This window comes from Nerophis lumbriciformis, linkage group LG17 (genome assembly GCF_033978685.3).
Source record: "Nerophis lumbriciformis linkage group LG17, RoL_Nlum_v2.1, whole genome shotgun sequence".
Lineage (NCBI taxonomy): Eukaryota > Metazoa > Chordata > Actinopteri > Syngnathiformes > Syngnathidae > Nerophis > Nerophis lumbriciformis.
Window position 1 is genome coordinate 22,530,001 of NC_084564.2, and position 18,619 is coordinate 22,548,619.

At 38.2% G+C, this 18,619-nt stretch overlaps 1 protein-coding gene across 5 annotated transcripts in view; it reads left to right on the forward strand.

The window, feature by feature from the left end:
- Window positions 1-18,304, forward strand: part of LOC133614708 (von Willebrand factor A domain-containing protein 5A-like) — a 39,969-nt gene extending 21,665 nt beyond the window's left edge. The window contains exons 11-22 of one of the 5 annotated variants that reach the window (XM_061972883.2): window positions 1-89; window positions 162-320; window positions 399-502; window positions 772-1,010; window positions 2,174-2,266; window positions 13,619-13,645; window positions 15,901-15,963; window positions 16,401-16,439; window positions 16,638-16,733; window positions 17,031-17,185; window positions 17,277-17,400; window positions 17,485-18,304. The exon at window positions 1-89 is cut by the window's left edge and continues 26 nt beyond it. In XM_061972883.2, coding sequence (XP_061828867.1) covers window positions 1-89; window positions 162-320; window positions 399-502; window positions 772-1,010; window positions 2,174-2,266; window positions 13,619-13,645; window positions 15,901-15,963; window positions 16,401-16,439; window positions 16,638-16,733; window positions 17,031-17,185; window positions 17,277-17,400; window positions 17,485-17,564 — 1,268 coding nt within the window. In that variant the 3' untranslated portion in view covers window positions 17,565-18,304. Of the gene's footprint in view, window positions 90-161; window positions 321-398; window positions 503-771; window positions 1,011-2,173; window positions 2,267-10,910; window positions 11,242-13,618; window positions 13,646-15,900; window positions 15,964-16,400; window positions 16,440-16,637; window positions 16,734-17,030; window positions 17,186-17,276; window positions 17,401-17,484 lie in introns of those variants that run through there. The other 4 variants (XM_061972884.2, XM_061972885.2, XM_061972886.2 and 1 more) reach the window with 4 other exon arrangements.
- Window positions 18,305-18,619: the final 315 nt, after the last annotated feature.

Here is an 18,619-nt window from a genome sequence, read left to right on the forward strand (position 1 = left end):
GTGCCAGCACTGCTCTCATCGATGGATTGGCTAAGGAGGGAGGAGGTCACGCTCAGTTCATCACAGGAGCCGACAGAATGCAAGCAAAAGTTGGCAAAACATCAAGACTTTCAATATAAAGATAAATCCCAAATAAATAATTGACACTTGTCCTACACCAGGTGATGCAATCGCTGCAATTTGCTTTGCAACCAACAGTGAAGGACATTTTGGTCAAGTGGGATCTGCCAAAGGGAGTGTCTGTCACTGTCTTGTCTCCACCTCTCACATCAATTTTCCAGGGTCAAAGGTCCCTCATTTATGTTCAGCTCACTGGACAGGTCGGTCACATGTTTTGTCTTTAAGCACATACAAGAATGATATGTCATTTGGTTTCTAACCCCGCTGTATTTCCTCAGAGTTCCGAGGCAACAGATGGCTGTGTAAGTGTCGAGTACAGCCTAGCAGGTCATCCGTACCAGAACCAGCTCCACTTCGCTCTACAACCCACAGAGGAAACTGGGTAATGCAGGTTTCATTCATGCTTTTGACACACTACTAACTTCAATTATTGGCACTTGTTGCTAGGTAGAATTTGTGAGACATAATAATTTGTTTAATCATATAAAAATAGCATGGCCGGTCACTCTCACTGTTTCTTTGGCAACTTGGGGAAGAAAACTTCACTGCCCCACACAGCAGACAAATAAGGAGTATTTATTGACATATGAACTTACTGCTTTGTATTAAATTTAAGAGTTTGTGATAGAAATGGGAAGTTTTTGCTGTCAGCAGATTAACCATCCATAGACTGTGTGCTCGGACTCTGATTCGCTGCTTGGAGACAAAGGAGACCGAACGCGGTGGACAGCAGGATGAGACAGTGAAGGTCCAGGTGGTGGACGTCAGCGTCCAATCAGGAGTGAGCAGCTCCTTCACCGCCTTTGTTGCAATCAACAAAGCAAGCAAAGAAGCCGTTCAAGGACCTCTGCTGCGCAGAAATATTCCAACACCTTCCATTAACTACAAGGGTGAGTTAAAAAAAACTACCATGTTAGCACAGCATTACCGTATTTTTCGGACTATAAGTCACAGTTTTTTTCATATATTTTCACTTATACTCAGGAGCGACTTATGTGTGAAATTATTAACACATTACCGTAAAATATCAAATAATATTATTTAGCTCATTGACATAAGAGACTAGACGTATAAGATTTAATGGGATTTAGCGATTAGGAGTGACAGATTGTTTGGTAAACGTATAGCATGATCTATATGTTATAGTTATTTGAATGACTCTTACCATACTATGTTACGTTAACATACCAGGCATGTTCTCTGTTGGTTATTTATGCCTCATATAACGTACACTTATTCAACCTGTTGTTCACTATTCTTTATTTATATTAAATTGCCTTTAAAATGTCTAACCCTGGTGTTGGGTTTTATCAAATACATTTTCCCAAAAAATGCGACTTATACTCCAGTGCGACTTATATATGTATTTTTCCTTCTTTATTATGCATTTATCATCTTACATAAATATGTTTTGTTGGCTAATTCTGAGGTAGTTGGTTTTTTTATATAATGTGTTAGTTTTTATTCCTTCACATTTAGAATGAGTATATGCTGAAATTCATCTGTAATAAACGCAGACAAGATTATTTCATTTTTAACATTGCCTTTTACTCTTACTTTTGCGAAAGGTATTTTCATACAAAATGTATTTGTATTAATGATCAGTGAAAATGTAACCATGAGCATTATTTTTAAAACTAATTAATTTTACATAAAAAAATAATTTTGTCCTAACATACAGTATATTTTCACACTGTTGTTTGCCAGCTGTTTCTATGCCACAATATTTGCTGTACAGGGGCCTTTCTGTTGAGTTTTTTTTTTTTACACTTGAAAAAGTTTTTCTATCTATTTGATTTGCTCTTTAATGGTGATAATATTGTAATATTAAGTTTATAAAAAAAATTTTTTTTTTAAAGTAGCCTCTGCGCATGCCCATAGCATAGATCCAACAAATCGATGACTTAATTAATTGCCAACTATTTTTATAATCGATTTAATCGATTAGTTGTTGCAGCCCTAATCCTATTATAGGAATCTATAAAAACAGAACTAGAGTGAATAGTAGTGGGTTGTGCTTGTTGCTTCTGACCGTTATGTCTTCCTTTTTCAGCATATTATAGAAGCAGGCCGCAGCAGATTGGTGGCGCGATGTGTCGGCAGCAGATTGGTGGCGCGATGTGTCGGCCTATGCCTACATCCTTTGGTGGGTAAAAAACAATTAAGACACACAATACATACGGTAATGTGCATCCATTAAACAACAAAATACAGCTAAACCTCTAAAGTCCAATTTAAGGGAAATTGAATCAATCCGTTCCAGATTAAAACTATGGTCAGTGTATTTTTTTAAACTAACTACAGGTGATGTTTGAATGAGTATTTTAGTCCACTTTAGCATTAATGACAAGTGTCTGATGGCTGGAGCTGTTGTCCCCGTGACCCGATTCCAGATAAGCAGTTGAAGACGGATGGATGGAATAAATAGTTGGACGTCGATCTCTCGGAGTGAAGTCACTGAGGTAGTTAGACAACTCCACGGTGGGCAAAGCTCCGGGGGTTGACGAGATTCGTCCAGAAATGCTGAAGGCTCTGGGTGTTGAGGGGCTGTCTTGGTTGATACGCCTTTTCAACATTGCGTGGAACTCTGGGACAGTGCCGAGGGAGTGGCAGACTGGGGTGGTGGTTCCCCTATTCAAAAAGGGGGACAAGAGGGTGTGTGCTAATTACAGGGGTGTCACACTACTCAGCCTCCCTGGGAAGGTTTACGCTAAGGTACTAGAAAGGAGGGTCCAGCCGATAGTCGAACCTCAGATTCAAGAGGAGCAATGTGGATTCCGTCCTGGTCGTGGAACAACTGACCAGCTCTTTACTCTTGCGGGAATACTGGAGAAGGCCTGGGAGTATGCCTTATCCAGTCTACATGTGCTTTGTGGATTTGGGGAAGGCGTATGACCGGATCCCCCGGGAGATCCTGTGAGGTGCTGAGGAAGTACGGGGTGAGGGAGAACTGCTGAGGGCCTCTGTACAACCAAAGCGAGAGTTGTGTCTGTGTGCTTGGATGTAGGTCGGATCCGTTTCGGATCCGTTTCCAGTGGGGGTTGGTCTCCGCCAGGGCTGCGCTCTGTCACCTATCCTGTTTGTGATTTTCATGGACAGGATTTCTAGGCAGAGTCGTAACTAGAGATGTTCAGCCGATATTATCGGCCGATAAATGCGTTCAAATGTAATATCAGAAATTATCAGTATCGTTTTTTTTATTATCGGTATCGGTTTTTTTTTGTTTGTTTTTTTTAATTAAATCAACATAAAAAACACAAGATACACTTACAATTAGTGCACCAACCCAAAAAACCTCCCTCCCCCATTTACACTCATTCACAAAAAAGGGTTGTTTCTTTCTGTTATTAATATTCTGGTTTCTACATCATACATCAATATATATTCAATCTCGTTACCCTGCGTAATGACAATAAAGATGATTCTGATTCTGATTCTGGTATCAATACAGTCTGCAAGGGATACAGTCCGTAAGAACACAAGATTGTGCGTGCTGCTGGTCCACTGATAGTACTAACCTTTAACAGTTAATTTTACTAATTTTCATTCATTACTAGTTTCTATGTAACTGTTTTTATATTGTTTTACTTTTTTTTTTATTCAAGAAAATGTTTTTAATTTATTTATCTTATTTTATTTTATAATTTTTTTTCAAAAGTACCATACCTGGTTGTCCAAATTAGGCATAATAATGTGTTAATTCCACGACTATATATCGGTTTATCGGTATCGGTTGATATCGGTAATTAAAGAGTTGGACAATATCGGAATATCGGATATCGGCAAAAAGCCATTATAGGACATCCCTAGTCGTAACCATGGCGTAGAGCAGGCCTGGGCAATTATTTTGACTCGGGGGGCCAAATTTAGAGAGAAAAATGTGTCTGGGGGCCGGTATATCTATTTTTAGGAACACTAGTACAAAACCTCACAATAATGTCTAATTAAAAGCTAAAAACGTTATGATAGACCGCCTGAAAAAACGGAATGACATTTTTAATTTTTTACTGAATGAGACACCCAGAATGTACATGGAAAGAAAGAATATGGGATGTACAATATTAACGAGAACGATAAAACACTGAATATTGACAACATATGAACGTCACACTCTGTCACGTTCAAACACTGAGGACATCTATTAAACAAGACAAAAGGCAAGGAATCAAACAGAGACACAATTCAATTTGGACTCAATATTGAGGAGAGACATGGCCACTGCACTCTCTGTACAGTCCTGCACCACGCTCTGACGAAGAAGGTTTTCGTCTCCTCATTTATTCAGATGTTCAATGTTCACGCACCAACACATGTCACAGCAGGAATGGGAAGTATGCAAAAACAGTCATTGTTTTCGGTCTCATTGAAGTCCAAGAAGAGGATTTCTCGGGTTTGGGCTCTTCCTGGATCCAGCTGGGGCAGGTGTTGGAGGACAATGGATAACCCCTCCCGTCTCCTGACCACAGGGACTTCAAGAGGGCAGCGGGTCGTAAATAGCGTTGACCTCGGTTACCAAATAGTTGGAAGAGAGTTTGTGAAATATTTCAAAGAGAGTTCGTTTAACACTTCAAAGAGAGTTCCTCTGGAAGTTGAGCAGATCCTGCCATCTGTCCGTGTTGAAATCACAGTGGCGTTTCACGAGTCTTCTTCCTCTTGTTAGGCCTCGAAAGACAGCATTCATAATACAACGTTTCTTTTGTGATAACTTACAAACAATTATTCCAACAATTCCCTCCTGTTTATCGCAAAAACGTTCCCATAATCTCCTTATCCCTAATAACTTCTGCTTGCAATTTTCAGTTAATGGTTAATTTCCTTACGACAAAGTTATGTTTACACTCAGAATTGAACATACATTTTTCCTCATATTTATGACATTTCTGGAAATAAATCAGGAACACCATCCTGGTAGGTATCCTCGTCTTCAGATTCATCTTCCTTGTCGTCCACCAGGAAGTACATCTGAACAGTTTTATCATCTGCTGGGCTAATCGCTGTGGTAATCAGACGGTTAAACAGAGAACAGACAGGGAATACAACAACATCCACACAACGTCAGTATTGCTGAACATGGCCATAGATACCAGATACCAAAGACTTGTATTTGCCAAACACGTCCAACCACCCCTCCCACATAGATGTATCTATGCCTGAATGCTCTTTCAGTTTACCGTTAAGGGTGTGCAGGCCTTCCATTGCTTTGGTCAGGCTACTTTCTGCATCAGTGCAGTTTGGTACGAACATGCAACACTGTTCACCAAATATTGCGCACATGCCCCCTTTTTTGCGTCATACGGTTTTGAAAAGCCATAAAGAAGGTGGCGACGTTGATCAGCGACGGCTTCAAGTCTTGGCCTGTGTAATTTTCCAATCTCTGTACATTGTAGTGGACGTAGTTTATTCTGTCAACATTCTTGTTAATCGTACACAACCAGTAGACGTATGATTGAAATCCAGCTGCAACTTGATTTACCAATTTATAGTCGTCAGATATACTTCTTTGGACACCCATCAATATAAGTTGGATCTACAACACTTTGCCAGTTTACATCATGTCTAGTTATTTTCCAATGTTCAGATATCAAACTGTTAAGGCGTGTTAACAATTCTTGTACAAATATTGATACTTTTACTATGTGTATGCAGTTATCTGATGATACGCTTCCTAACTGTTGTACAGAGCCTTGCATGTTAATGCAGGTATAATTAGCTTTTTCACATATTTATCAAATATTGGTTTCTGTTTTGTCTCTTTAGCTACATGGTCAATTTTGTTTTGCTCATTACTTCAATTCAACTTTTTTTTTACTCATCTTGAGTAATTGTCTGGGCTTATACATACAACACAATCAGTTTTTGTAGCCTTTTCCACTTGCTCCGCCATAAGGAACAAATTAATTACCAAAACAGGAACCAATTATTATCAAACTTTGACACACCATCAAATGGTATATTTACAACTGTGACAGTGGAATTTGTAGTGTGCTAGTTAACATGTCCCTTTGATAACACAAATACAATTCCAAATACTTTTTTTCCATTATATGACCTTTTTAAATACAATCCCAAATACGTTTTCTCATTATATGACCTTTTTACTATGTGCTAAGTGTACTCAGCTTGGTCTTTCCACTATCTTTCAAATGGTGTTAGTCCTGTTGTACTTGTAATGTTAATGTACATTTTTACTAAATCTTTGCATAATGCTTTTGCTACTGTCAGCACATCTGCTTTTCCTTTAGGAAATATTTCTACCTACTTTGAAAATGCATCTACTATGACCAGACAATAATGTTTTCCTTCACTCTTATTTAGTTAATTGCATAGATGTTTTATACAATTTTTTTTTTTTTTTATAAGAATGAGACTATAGGAAGTATAGTACTTCTGTATAAGGGTATTCATATCCCTCCTGTTGAGCCATGAGTTCAATCATGGCTCAAAACTGCTACCCACTTATATAGATTTTTTGGTAAAATTAGTTTATTGTCTGGACATACATAGATGTCTTCTTTGATCAACGTGACTCCGTTTTTTTTTATCCATTTATCTTTTTCTTTTGGAGTACTTTGTTGTTGCATACCTTTTAGTATATCATGCGCTAGTTTGTAGTTTGAAATATGTATTTCCTTTTCTGTTGCTTGTTTTGCTGTTTTGTCAGCAAACACATTTCCTATTGATACTGTGTCCGTTCCTTTGGTGTGTGTCCCACATTTGCATATTGCTATTTTAGCTGTTAGCTGTACTGCTTCTACTAATTCTTTTTTCTCTCTCTTTTTTTCTTTTTCTTTTAATCAGTTCTCCAATGTGTTACAGATTTTCCTGTTGACTTTATCATTCCTATATTTTGGCTATCTTTATATATATTGTGACCTTTTGATCTTTCATTACTTTACATGCTTCTATTAGTGCTTCTAGTTCTGCCGCTTGCATCGAGCAATTTGATGGTCATTTCATAGCTTTCAAAATTTTCGTTACTGTAACAACCGCACATTCTGTTCTATTTTTATTTCACAGAATGCTGCTTTAGCTTCTGAATTCCACTCTACAGATGATTACATTTTTTCATTAATTTACTTAAAGGAGCTACTATTTCAGCATAATTTGGTATTCAACTTCTACAATAATTCGTTAATCCTAGAAAATATCTCATTTGCTTCTTTATTTGTGGTTTTTGTACTTGCCGTACTTAGTTTTTCTATTTTCCACAATAGTGCGTCCATTTTTGTTTAGAGAACGTTCGAGATCCTTTACTTCTCATTTGCATAATTGTACTTTTATTTTGCTTATTTTGTGTCTTTCACAATGTAGATGATTTAATAACGCTAATGTTTTGTTTTTTTCCCTCCTAATTCAAATGTTATACATATTACTTTATGTATTTTTTAAGTAATGTTTTAAACTCACTTAACTGTCTATACGTCACTTAATCTATACTTTTAAACTCTGAATTTACATTCTTCCCATTGTTTATATTTTTTATTTGCAATTATTATTCAACAATATTCAAAGCAATCAGTTGTCTATCGCTAGCTGATAGTTTTCCTGATTGCCATACCTCCTTATTTATTTTATGTTATGTCATTATCTTATCTTAGCTCAACACTCAGATGTATGGTGTTGCAAATGTCTAAAACATAATCTAACTTAAGAATGTTATACTACACTTCAAAGTTAAACCTACTTTAAACATGTAATAAATTCATGTTCACACCTCCCCACTACGCCACGCACACACACACACACACACACACACACACACACACACACACACACACACACACACACACACACACACACACACACACACACACACACACACAAGGTGGTGTGTAAGTGCGTGAGTGCACTCTTAAGGGCAAAGGTCAGCAACACTTGAAGAGATTTCTCTTCTTTTTTCTTTTTTCTCTCTTCTTTCCTCAGCTAATAACCATGTAACCCACTTTATCATTTTATCATACTATACATCTCAACTCTTATTATAGTTATTAATCTAGGTTTTTATTTGTTCAATTATTTAATTATACATATATATATATTTGTATATATAAAAGCGCTCTTTATATATCCAAACATACATGTATATCTTCAGTCTACCTTTTCTTCATCTCTTATTTCAATACCCCCATTATCTCTCTTTCGCATTAGTTTATTTCATTTTGCATTAATTCTTCTTATTGATTTCTTCCCATTTCTTCATCTATTTTTACTTTTATCTCATTTTAGCACTTTGAGATTTTTCTCCTATTTGCTTTTCCTTTTAACCTATTTTTATTTTTATTTGAACCTCTGGGGTTTTTACACAATTTGTACCTGCAAAGATACACACTTAAACACACACTAACAAACAAACAAAAACAAACAAACACACAAGTTTGCAGCGATCTTACCACCAATGGCATACGCTGACAACATGACTAATTGGTGTCGTCTTTTAACAGTCATGCTGAGTTACTTTGATTGTTAATTTTTTTTTTTTTCTCAGGACAGTTTCTTGCAAAATGTCCTTCTCTGCTACAACTCCAACATGCAGTCGGGTGTAACCACTGACGTTGTGGTTGTTGTCTTCTATTTTGGTTTAAATAGATTGTAATAGACCATATTAGATCTGCGTTTCTTTGTGTCCCTCTTTTCATTTTGAGAATTTGGAGTAATCCGTCGTCCCCTACAGAGCCGAACTTATAAGGATTACTTTTGTCTTTGTTCTAAGATAGTGGTTTAACTTATTATTGTGGTACACGTCGCTTCTACTGGAGATGGTTCCCCAGTGGAGGTGTCTTGCATAGAGCATCCACAATAACCCACTATTTACTTCTCACAACTTTAATATGGAGTGATAGCCTAATGGCGATTACTCCCACACACTCTCACATTCACACCTTTCAGTATATTGATCTACGGAAATTTCAATTTTTCATGAGGACTCCGTCGCCCTCCAGGTTATTGTTTTTTACGGACAAAATTCAGTTTTTATTCTGAATAGACCATTTTAGGTCTGTTGGACTCCGTCGTCCTCAGGATAATGGTTCACGGATATTTCAAATTATTGTGGGCCCCGACACCCCCTAGTATGTTTGTTTATGGATATTACGGATTCCAGTTTTCGCGGTTCCGTTTACCTGCAGTATTTTGGCCTCTTCAGTTTTTATTTTAATTAAGTTTTTATTTAAAATTTCAATACTCACGGACGTTGGACGTTTGGCCTTTTTACCTGTTAGAGCCTAGGATTTACAGGGTTTGTCTATGCATCGTAACCCTCAGTCACACGCTTTTTCTTAGTCGTTTCTTTCTTCGTCAATTTAAAACGTACTCGCTGCTCTCTGCCTTCCTTCCTCTTGTCCTCGGATTTTCCGTCAGTCTTTCAATTCCAGCCCGAAATGAAGAAAAAGCAGTTCCTCAATCAGGATTTGGATGCCATGGTCTTTCTGGTTTTACTCATTCTTGCTGGAATCGTCAGACGTGTTGGAATCCTGCTCGAAGGACCAATAAGATGTCACGTTCAAACACTGAGGACATCTATTAAACAAGACAAAAGGCAAGGAATCAAACGGAGACAGAATTCAATTTGGACTCAATATTGAGGAGAGACATGGCCACTGCACTCTCTGTACAGTCCTGCACCACGCTCTGACGAAGAAGGTTTTCGTCTCCTCATTTATTCAGATGTTCAATGTTCACGCACCAACACATGTCACAGCAGGAATGGGAAGTATGTAAAACAGTCATTGTTTTCGGTCTCATTGAAGTCCAAGAAGAGGATTTCTCAGGCTTGGGCTCTTCCTGGATCCAGCTGGGGCAGGTGTTGGAGGACAATGGATAACCCCTCCCGTCTCCTGACCACAGGGACTTCAAGAGGGCAGCGGGTCGTAAATAGCGTTGACCTCGGTTACCAAATAGTTGGAAGAGAGTTTGTGAAATATTTCAAAGAGAGTTCGTTTAACACTTCAAAGAGAGTTCCTCTGGAAGTTGAGCAGATCCTGCCATCTGTCCGTGTTGAAATCACAGTGGCGTTTCACGAGCCTTCTTCCTCTTGTTAGGCCTCGAAAGACAGCATTCATAATACAACGTTTCTTTTGTGATAACTTACAAACAATTATTCCAACACTCTCGATCGACATATTTTACAATCAAGCGAAACGCAACAAACGCAGCGAAATATGAATGCGAAGGGTAAAAAAAAAAACCCACCTACAATCTGATACATCACTAAGCTTTAGAACTTTGTTGTAAAAATATCCTTCCGTGTCTGTCCCTGACACCCACATTTCAGGCTGGCTGCTCTGGAAACACTCTGTGGAAACGCTCTCCCCCCCCACACACTGCTTGGGGCCTCGTCTGAGCTGCTGTGACTTAGATTACCATAGTAACTAATTAGATTACCATAGTAACTAGTATATCATTCAAAAGCGCAGATTCCAACCATTTAAATACTTTGTATAGTTCAAGACTTACGGTCATTTGAAAACATCACATCATAATTGCAGCTACAGTTTCCATCTTAAAGATCTAAATAAATTATTTGGGAATGTCCGGCAGGCCAGATTGAAAAGCTTAAAGGGCCGCATGTGGCCCCCGGGCCTTAATTTGCCCAGATCTGTCTATCTGTGTGGGCCCTGTGATGAGGTGGCGACTTGTCCAGGGTGTACCCCGCCTTCCGCCCGATTGTAGCTGAGATAGGCTCGAGCACCCCCCGCGACCCCGAAGGGAATAAGCGGTAGAATATGGATGGATGGATGGCGTAGAGGGTATACATCTCGGGGGGCTAAAGTTTGCGTCACTGCTGTTTGCAGAGGATGTGGTCCTGATGGCACCATCGGTTTGTGACCTTCAGCTCTCACTGGATCGGTTCGCAGCCGAGTGTTCAGCGGCTGGAATGAGGATCATCATCTCCAAATCTGAGGCCTTGGTTCTCAGCAGAAAACCGATGGTTTGTACAGTCCAGGTAGAGAACGAGTCTCTGTCCTAGGTGGGGGAGTTTAAGTATCTCGGGGTCTTGTTCACAAATGAGGGAAAGATGGAGAAGGAACTGGGGCAATATTGCAGTCTCTTTGCCGCACTGTTGTGACGAAACGAGAGCTGAGCCGGAAGGCAAAGCGCTCTGTCTACCGAGCTATCTACAAACCCCGTTTCCATGTAAGTTGGGAAATAGTGTTAGATGTAAATATAAATGGAATACAATGATCTACAAATCCTTTTCAACCCATATTCAATTGAATGCACTACAAAGACAAGATATTTGATGTTCAAACTCATAAACTTAATTTTTTTTTGTAAATAATAATTAACTTAGAATTTCATGCCTGCAACACGTGCCAAAGTAGTTGGGAAAGGGCATGTTCACCACTGTGTTACATCACCTTTTCTTTTAACAACACTCAATAAACGATTGGGAACTGAGGAAACTAATTGTAGAAGCTTTGAAAGTGGAATTATTTCCCATTCTTGCTTGATGTACAGCTTAAGTTGTTCAACAGTCCGGGGGTCTCCGTTGTGGTATTTTAGGCTTCATATTGCACCACACATTTTCAATGGGAGACAGGTCTGGACTACAGGCAGGCCAGTCTAGTACCCGCACTCTTTTACTATTAAGCCACGTTGATGTAACACGTGGCTTGTCATTGTCTTGCTGAACTAAGCAGGGGCGTCCATGGTAACGTTGCTTGGATGGCAACATATGTTGCTCCAAAACCTGTATGTACCTTTCAGCATTAATGGCGCCTTCACAGATGTGTAAGTTACCCATGTCTTGGGCACTAATACACCCCCATACCATCACAAATGCTGGCTTTTCAACTTTGCGCCTATAACAATCCGGATGGTTCTTTTCCTCTTTGGTCCGGAGGACACGACGTCCACAGTTTCCAAAAGCAATTTGAAATGTGGACTCGTCAGACCACAGAACACTTTTCCACTTTGTATCAGTTCATCTTAGATGAACTCAGGCCCAGCGAAGCAGACGGCGTTTCTGGGTGTTGTTGATAAACGTTTTTCGCCTTGCATAGGAGAGTTTTAACTTGCACTTACAGATGTAGCGACTAACTGTAGTTACTGACAGTGGGTTTCTGAAGTGTTCCTGAGCCCTTGTGGTGATATCCTTTACACACTGATGTCGCTTGTTGATGCAGTACAGCCTGAGGGATCGAAGGTCACAGGCTTAGCTGCTTACGTGCAGTGATTTCCCCAGATTCTCTGAACCCTTTGATGATATTACGGACCGTAGATGGTGAAATCCCTAAATTCCTTGCAATAGCTGGTTGAGAAAGATTTTTCTTAAACTGTTCAACAATTTGTTCACGCGTTTGTTGACAAAGTGGTGACCCTCGCCCCATCCTTGTTTGTGAATGACCGAGCATTTCATGGAATCTACTTTTATACCCAATCATGGCACCCACCTGTTCCCAATTAGCCTGTTCACCTGTGGGATGTTCCAAATAAGTGTTTGATGAGCATTCCTCAACTTTATCAGTATTTATTGCCACCTTTCCCAACTTCTTTGTCACGTGTTGCTGGCATCAAATTCTGAAGTTAATGATTATTTGCAAAAAAAAAAAATGTTTATCAGTTTGAACATCAAATATGTTGTCTTTGTAGCACATTCAACTGAATATGGGTTGAAAATGATTTGCAAATCATTGTATTCCGTTTATATTTACATCTAACACAATTTCCCAACTCATATGGAAACGGGGTTTGTACATTCCTACTCTCACCTATGGTCATGAAGTGTGGGTCATGACTGAAAGAATAAGATTGCGGATCCAAGCGGCCAAAATGAGTTACCTCAGAAGGGTGGCTGGCATCTCCCTTAGAGATAGGGTGAGAAGTTCAGTCACCCGAGAAAGACTCTTTCACTTGGAAAGGAGCCAGCTTAGATGGTTCAGGCATCTCGTGCGGACGCCTCACGAGTGTCTCCCTTCGGGAGGTCCTCTTTGCACGCCCCACTGGGAGGAGACCCCGGGGCTGGCCAAAGACCAGATGGAGGGATTGCATCTCCCCTCTGGCCTGGGAACGCTTCGGGATCCCCTTGGAGGAAATTGCTCTGGAGAGGGAAGTCTGGGGGTCTCTGCTAGAGCTGTTGTCCGCGACCCAATTCCGGATAAGTTCACTATTCTTTATTTATTTTAAATTGCCTTTCAAATGTCTAATCTTGGTGTTGGGTTTTATCAAATACATTTTCCCAAAAAATGTGACTTATACTCCAGTGCGACTTATATATGTATTTTTCCTTCTTTATTATGCATTTTCGGCAGGTGCAACTTATACTACGAAAAATATGGTACATTAATAATATGTTAGAATAAAGACAATAAACATATTTTTGTCACTTTGTGGTCACATGCCAAATGCTTTACCTTAGTACACGCCCAAAATAAACATTTGTTGTTATCACAAAGGTGTCAGTTAGTAAATGTCACTACATTTCACAATCACCTTTTTCCAAAGTGATTGAAATATTTTGCACTGTATTTCTCATACAATATTTTTTTCATTCCCAAAGCTTGTCGTCTGATGGAAGGTGCAAAAAGTAAGTAGCATTACTACTGTACCTGTCTTATTACAGAAAAAGATGGACGACAAACAAATGTGTTTAACAACTATTTTTCCTACTAAAGAGTTTACCACTTTTGTGATATAACCTTTAATTGCACAACATGGTATTTACTCATGAAAAGTACTCTTACATAAGTATGTTTTGTTGGCTAATTCTGAGGTAGTTGGTTTTTTTATATAATGTGTTAGTTTTTATTCCTTCACATTTAGAATGAGTCTATGCTGAAATTCATCTGTAATAAACGCAGACAAGATTATTTCATTTTTAACATTGCCTTTTACTCTTACTTTTGCGAAAGGTATTTTCATACAAAATGTATTTGTATTAATGATCAGTGAAAATGTAACCATGAGCATCATTTTTAAAACTAATTAATTTTACATAAAAAAATAATTTTGTCCTAACATACAGTATATTTTCACACTGTTGTTTGCCAGCTGTTTCTATGCTACAATATTTGCTGTACAGGGGCCTTTCTGTTGAGTTTTTTTTTTACACTTGAAAAAGTTTTTCTATCAGTTTGACTTGCTCTTTAATCGTGATAATATTGTAATATTCAAAAGACCAGTGTTTCTCAGAGTAAAAAACACGAGAAGCTTATGGACTTCCTCGCTAGCAGTTGCAGTAGAACTCCACTGAAAGTCAAGCAAGAATAATCAAATTATTTTGCGATTTTCTATTCTATTTAAGGAAGGTTCAAACTTAACATAACTATTGATTGTGAGACAGTTATTGTATATTACTGCACCATTAAACGGATAACTATAACATTACTTTTGCTTTTTCTGGCTCAAATGTTTTTTTCAACACCAGAGTCGGTATACCATGCACAGAGGTGGGTAGAGTAGCCAGAAATTGTACTCAAGTAAGAGTACTGTTACTTTAGAGATTTATTACTCAAGTAAAAGTAAGGAGTAGTCACCCAAATATTTACTTGAGTAAAAGTAAAAAGTATGTTGTGAAAAAACTACTCAAGTACTGAGTAACTGATGAGTAACATACACACACATATCATATATACATATACACACACACACACACACATATATATATATATATATATGTATATATATATATATATATATACATACACACATACATATATATACACACTTTTATATATATATATATATATATATACACACACACATTTATATGTATATATATATATACACAGTATATAACTTATATTTATTTATTTTGCCGTTTTTGTTTACATGTTAAAGGTGTTTTAATGAATATACATGCATGTTTAACACATATAGATTCCTTTCTTTCATGAAGACAAGAATATAAGTTGGTGTATTACCTGATTCTGATGACTTGCATTGATTGTAATCAGACAGTAGTGATGATAACGTCCACGTTTTCAAATGGAGGAGAAAAAAAGTTCCTCCTTTCTGTCTAATACCACATGAAAGTGGTTGGTTTTTGGCATCTTATTTATCCAGCTTCCATATTCGTTTTTATACACTTTACAAGAAATACATTGGCGGCAAACTCCGTAGCTTGCTAGCTTGTTTGCGCTGGCTTTCGGAGACTCTTATTTTGAAAGCGCAGGCGCGATGGAGCGGCACTTTTATTGTGAAGACAGGAACTGTGCAGTCAGTCTTTAGGCTTTTGACGGGATGGACGGTTGAAATAAAAAAGGGTCTTTTTTCCTTCACACTTTTGATTGATTGATTGAAACTTTTATTAGAAGATTGCACAGTACAGTACATATTCCGTACAATTGACCACTAAATGGTAACACCCCAATAAGTTTTTACACTTGTTTAAGTCAGGTCATGTGACCGCCTGGCTCTGTTTGATTGGTCCAACGTCACCAGTGACTGCATCTGATTGGTGGAACGGAGTGAACGTCACCAGTGACTGTATTTGTTGAAACGCAGGCACTATGAAGGTCTGTCTGACAGACCAAAACAAACAAAGCGTGCATTAACAGATCGATAAAAATTAGTAGCGAGTAGCGAGCTGAATGTAGATAAAAGTAGCGGAGTTAAAGTAGCGTTTCTTCTCTATAAATATACTCAAGTAAAAGTAAAAGTATGTTGCATTAAAACTACTCTTAGAAGTACAATTTATCCCAAAAGTTACTCAAGTAGATGTAACGGAGTAAATGTAGCGCGTTACTACCCACCTCTGACCATGCAGCAACTCGAGGCCTGTGTGTCTTCCAGCAAACTTGCTACAATTAATAATTGCTTTTGCTCTTTATTCTTTTGCAGAAAAATCTAAAGGAAGTATACCTATGATTAAGATGCGAAGCCCGACGCTACCTGCTGCTTCTTGTCAGTTGACAGCCTCTTTGATTTCTTTAATTTATTTGTTTTATCTTAGCTCATTCTGACAAAATACTGACTTTTGTGAAGCAACCTTTTGTTGCGCAACATGGTATTTACTCATGAAAATAATAATAACTTCTACTTAAGTACCTATTTAATATTTCAACACCTTCCATGAAAAACTTGAGTGAGTTCAAAATCTAACAAGTTAGCGCATCATTACGAAAAATAAAAAATTGCTAGAATAAAGTCAATAAAAACATTTTTATTACTTAAGGTTACATGGCAAATAGTGTACCTTCAACACTTTTATTTATTTTATTTTTCTCTCAAAGGTGTCGGTAAGTTAATGTCACTGCATCTCACAATCACTTGTTTACAAATTGATTGAAATATTTTGCTCTTTAATTCTCATATAATAATCTCTTTTTTTATTCCCAAAGATTGTGATTCCATTCAGATGACAATGGAAAATGCAGACCGTAAGTAGCATTAGTACTGTACCTGTCTTATTAGAGGAAGATATGGATATCCAACAAATGTGTTTAACAACTATTTTTCCTACTAAATAGTTTACCTTTACAACGCCAGAGTTTACCGTGCAGCAACTCAAGGCCTGTGTGTTTTCCAGCAAACTTGCATACAATTATTAATTGCTTTTGCTCTTTATTCCTTTGCAGAAAAATTTGAAGGAGGAATTTTTCATTCACTTAAAATGAGGATGCGAGGCTCTAAGAAGAAATCTGCACCAAGCACGAGGAAATCTGCGGATTCTTGTCAGTTGACAGCCTTTTTGATTATTTTAATTGCATCCATCCATTTTTTTATTAATGTACGTGTTTGAATTTAGCTAATCCTTACCTGACAAAAACACAATGTACTATTGTGCTGTATATTTCTTTGATTGCGTGCAGACAATGTTCTGAGCAAAATATTTTATATGTACAGTATGCTGTGTTCTGTAAAGTTGTTGAACATGAGTACACTATACTCCACACTGGTTTAATATAAGATGCTTGATCTTCAGTGAACTATCAAGTTGAATACTTGACAAGACCTCCTTTCCCCTGCAGGTGTTGAAAAAACTTTAGCCAGCTCGTCGCCTACAGACCCTTGGCTGCAGTTGGTTTCCCTCCAGAAGGCGTCGGGCAGCTGGGAGCTCAAACCCACTCTGGCTGCTGTGCTAGGAAAGACCAGCAAGGAGGTGGAGAAGTTGAAGCCTGCATCGGTGAGTCCTTGTTGGAAATGATAAATGTTCCAGGACACTTTTTCCCACGCTTGTTTATGTTATTTTCTTTCTTTTGATTGGATGAGCTCAGGCGAATGAGAACGTGTGGGCCACCATTCTGGCTCTGGTCTGGCTTCATGGCTTCAAGTCAGATGCTGAGGTCGAATGGAAGCTTCTGGCTAGGAAGGCTGCGTCATGGCTCCTTTCTCTGAATGGTAAATTAGCTCACACAATTGTGTGATGTTAATATTTGTATCCCATCGAATGAGAATGTTGTGTGTGTGTTTTTTTTTCCAAAGCACCTTCTGTGACAGACTGTGTTGTGGCTGCAAACACTCTGTTGGGCTGCAACGTACAGAAAGATACACTGGGCCTGTGAGGTGTCCAATACAAAGAAACTTTGTCAACATTGCACTATTTTCATCCAATCTGCTTTTCTTGTCTGCATTCCTCTTTGATAAGTTACTCATGGGTCAATGTCATGTTTTCTTACACAGATCAACTAAAAGTGGCAAACCTGAAACCTATAGAACCATAAACAACATTATAGGGAGTGCATACAGCTACACAAAGGCCATACACACAATTAATTGTGTTGTCTTGAGTGATTTTATGCTAAAACTATGATTCTAAATCCAGTCCCTTTTATTATTCTAATATTTCATTCTCAAATAATTACTAAACGACACAATAAAGATTTCAAGTGGAATATTTCATTTTTTGTGAGTTGAGATGTGTGTGTCCTTAATTTGTGTGTTTTTCAGCAGTGTAGTTTGGCAATAACCGCTTTAGTCTCAAATGAGTGCCGAGTTAAAAAACATAGGCATTAACATCTGCGGTTGTGGGTAACCTGCTGATGTGTTTTTTATCAACACACATTAATTCATGTGGGGTTAATTTAAAAAAAATAAGAGCGTAGTGTTGTCTATATTGGACTCATCTCTTTTGTATTTATGATGACTGTAGTTTGCGTCTTACTGTTATCACAATATCGGTTCTGTTGCGACTATGTTGTGCAATGTACTTGTTCAGAAATGACCATGTGGTCGAAGAAAGCTACGTGCTGCTTCCCACATTCCCATGCACTGCTAATCCTTATTAAAGTTTTAAAAAATGACATTATACAGAATGTTTTTAAATTTCAGAAATAACAGCCGCTCTCCAATTATCATGTGTTTCCATTTAGCGCCCTGTCCTCCTTGTACCTTTGATAAATAAATGCCCATGCTTCAATTGGAACATTCAATTGGAACATTCAGTTGGCACTACTTGCTATTAATGAGGCTTTTTCAGGTAATACCTGGTCAGCCGGGGTTCCAAACACTTGTTGGGTTACCAGTACGTCCAAGAATCCGGCCAGAGGACAAAACAGAAGAAGTCTGAGAATCTCAAAGTGAAGTCTTTATTCAGATATCTGGGCGATTTACAAAGATC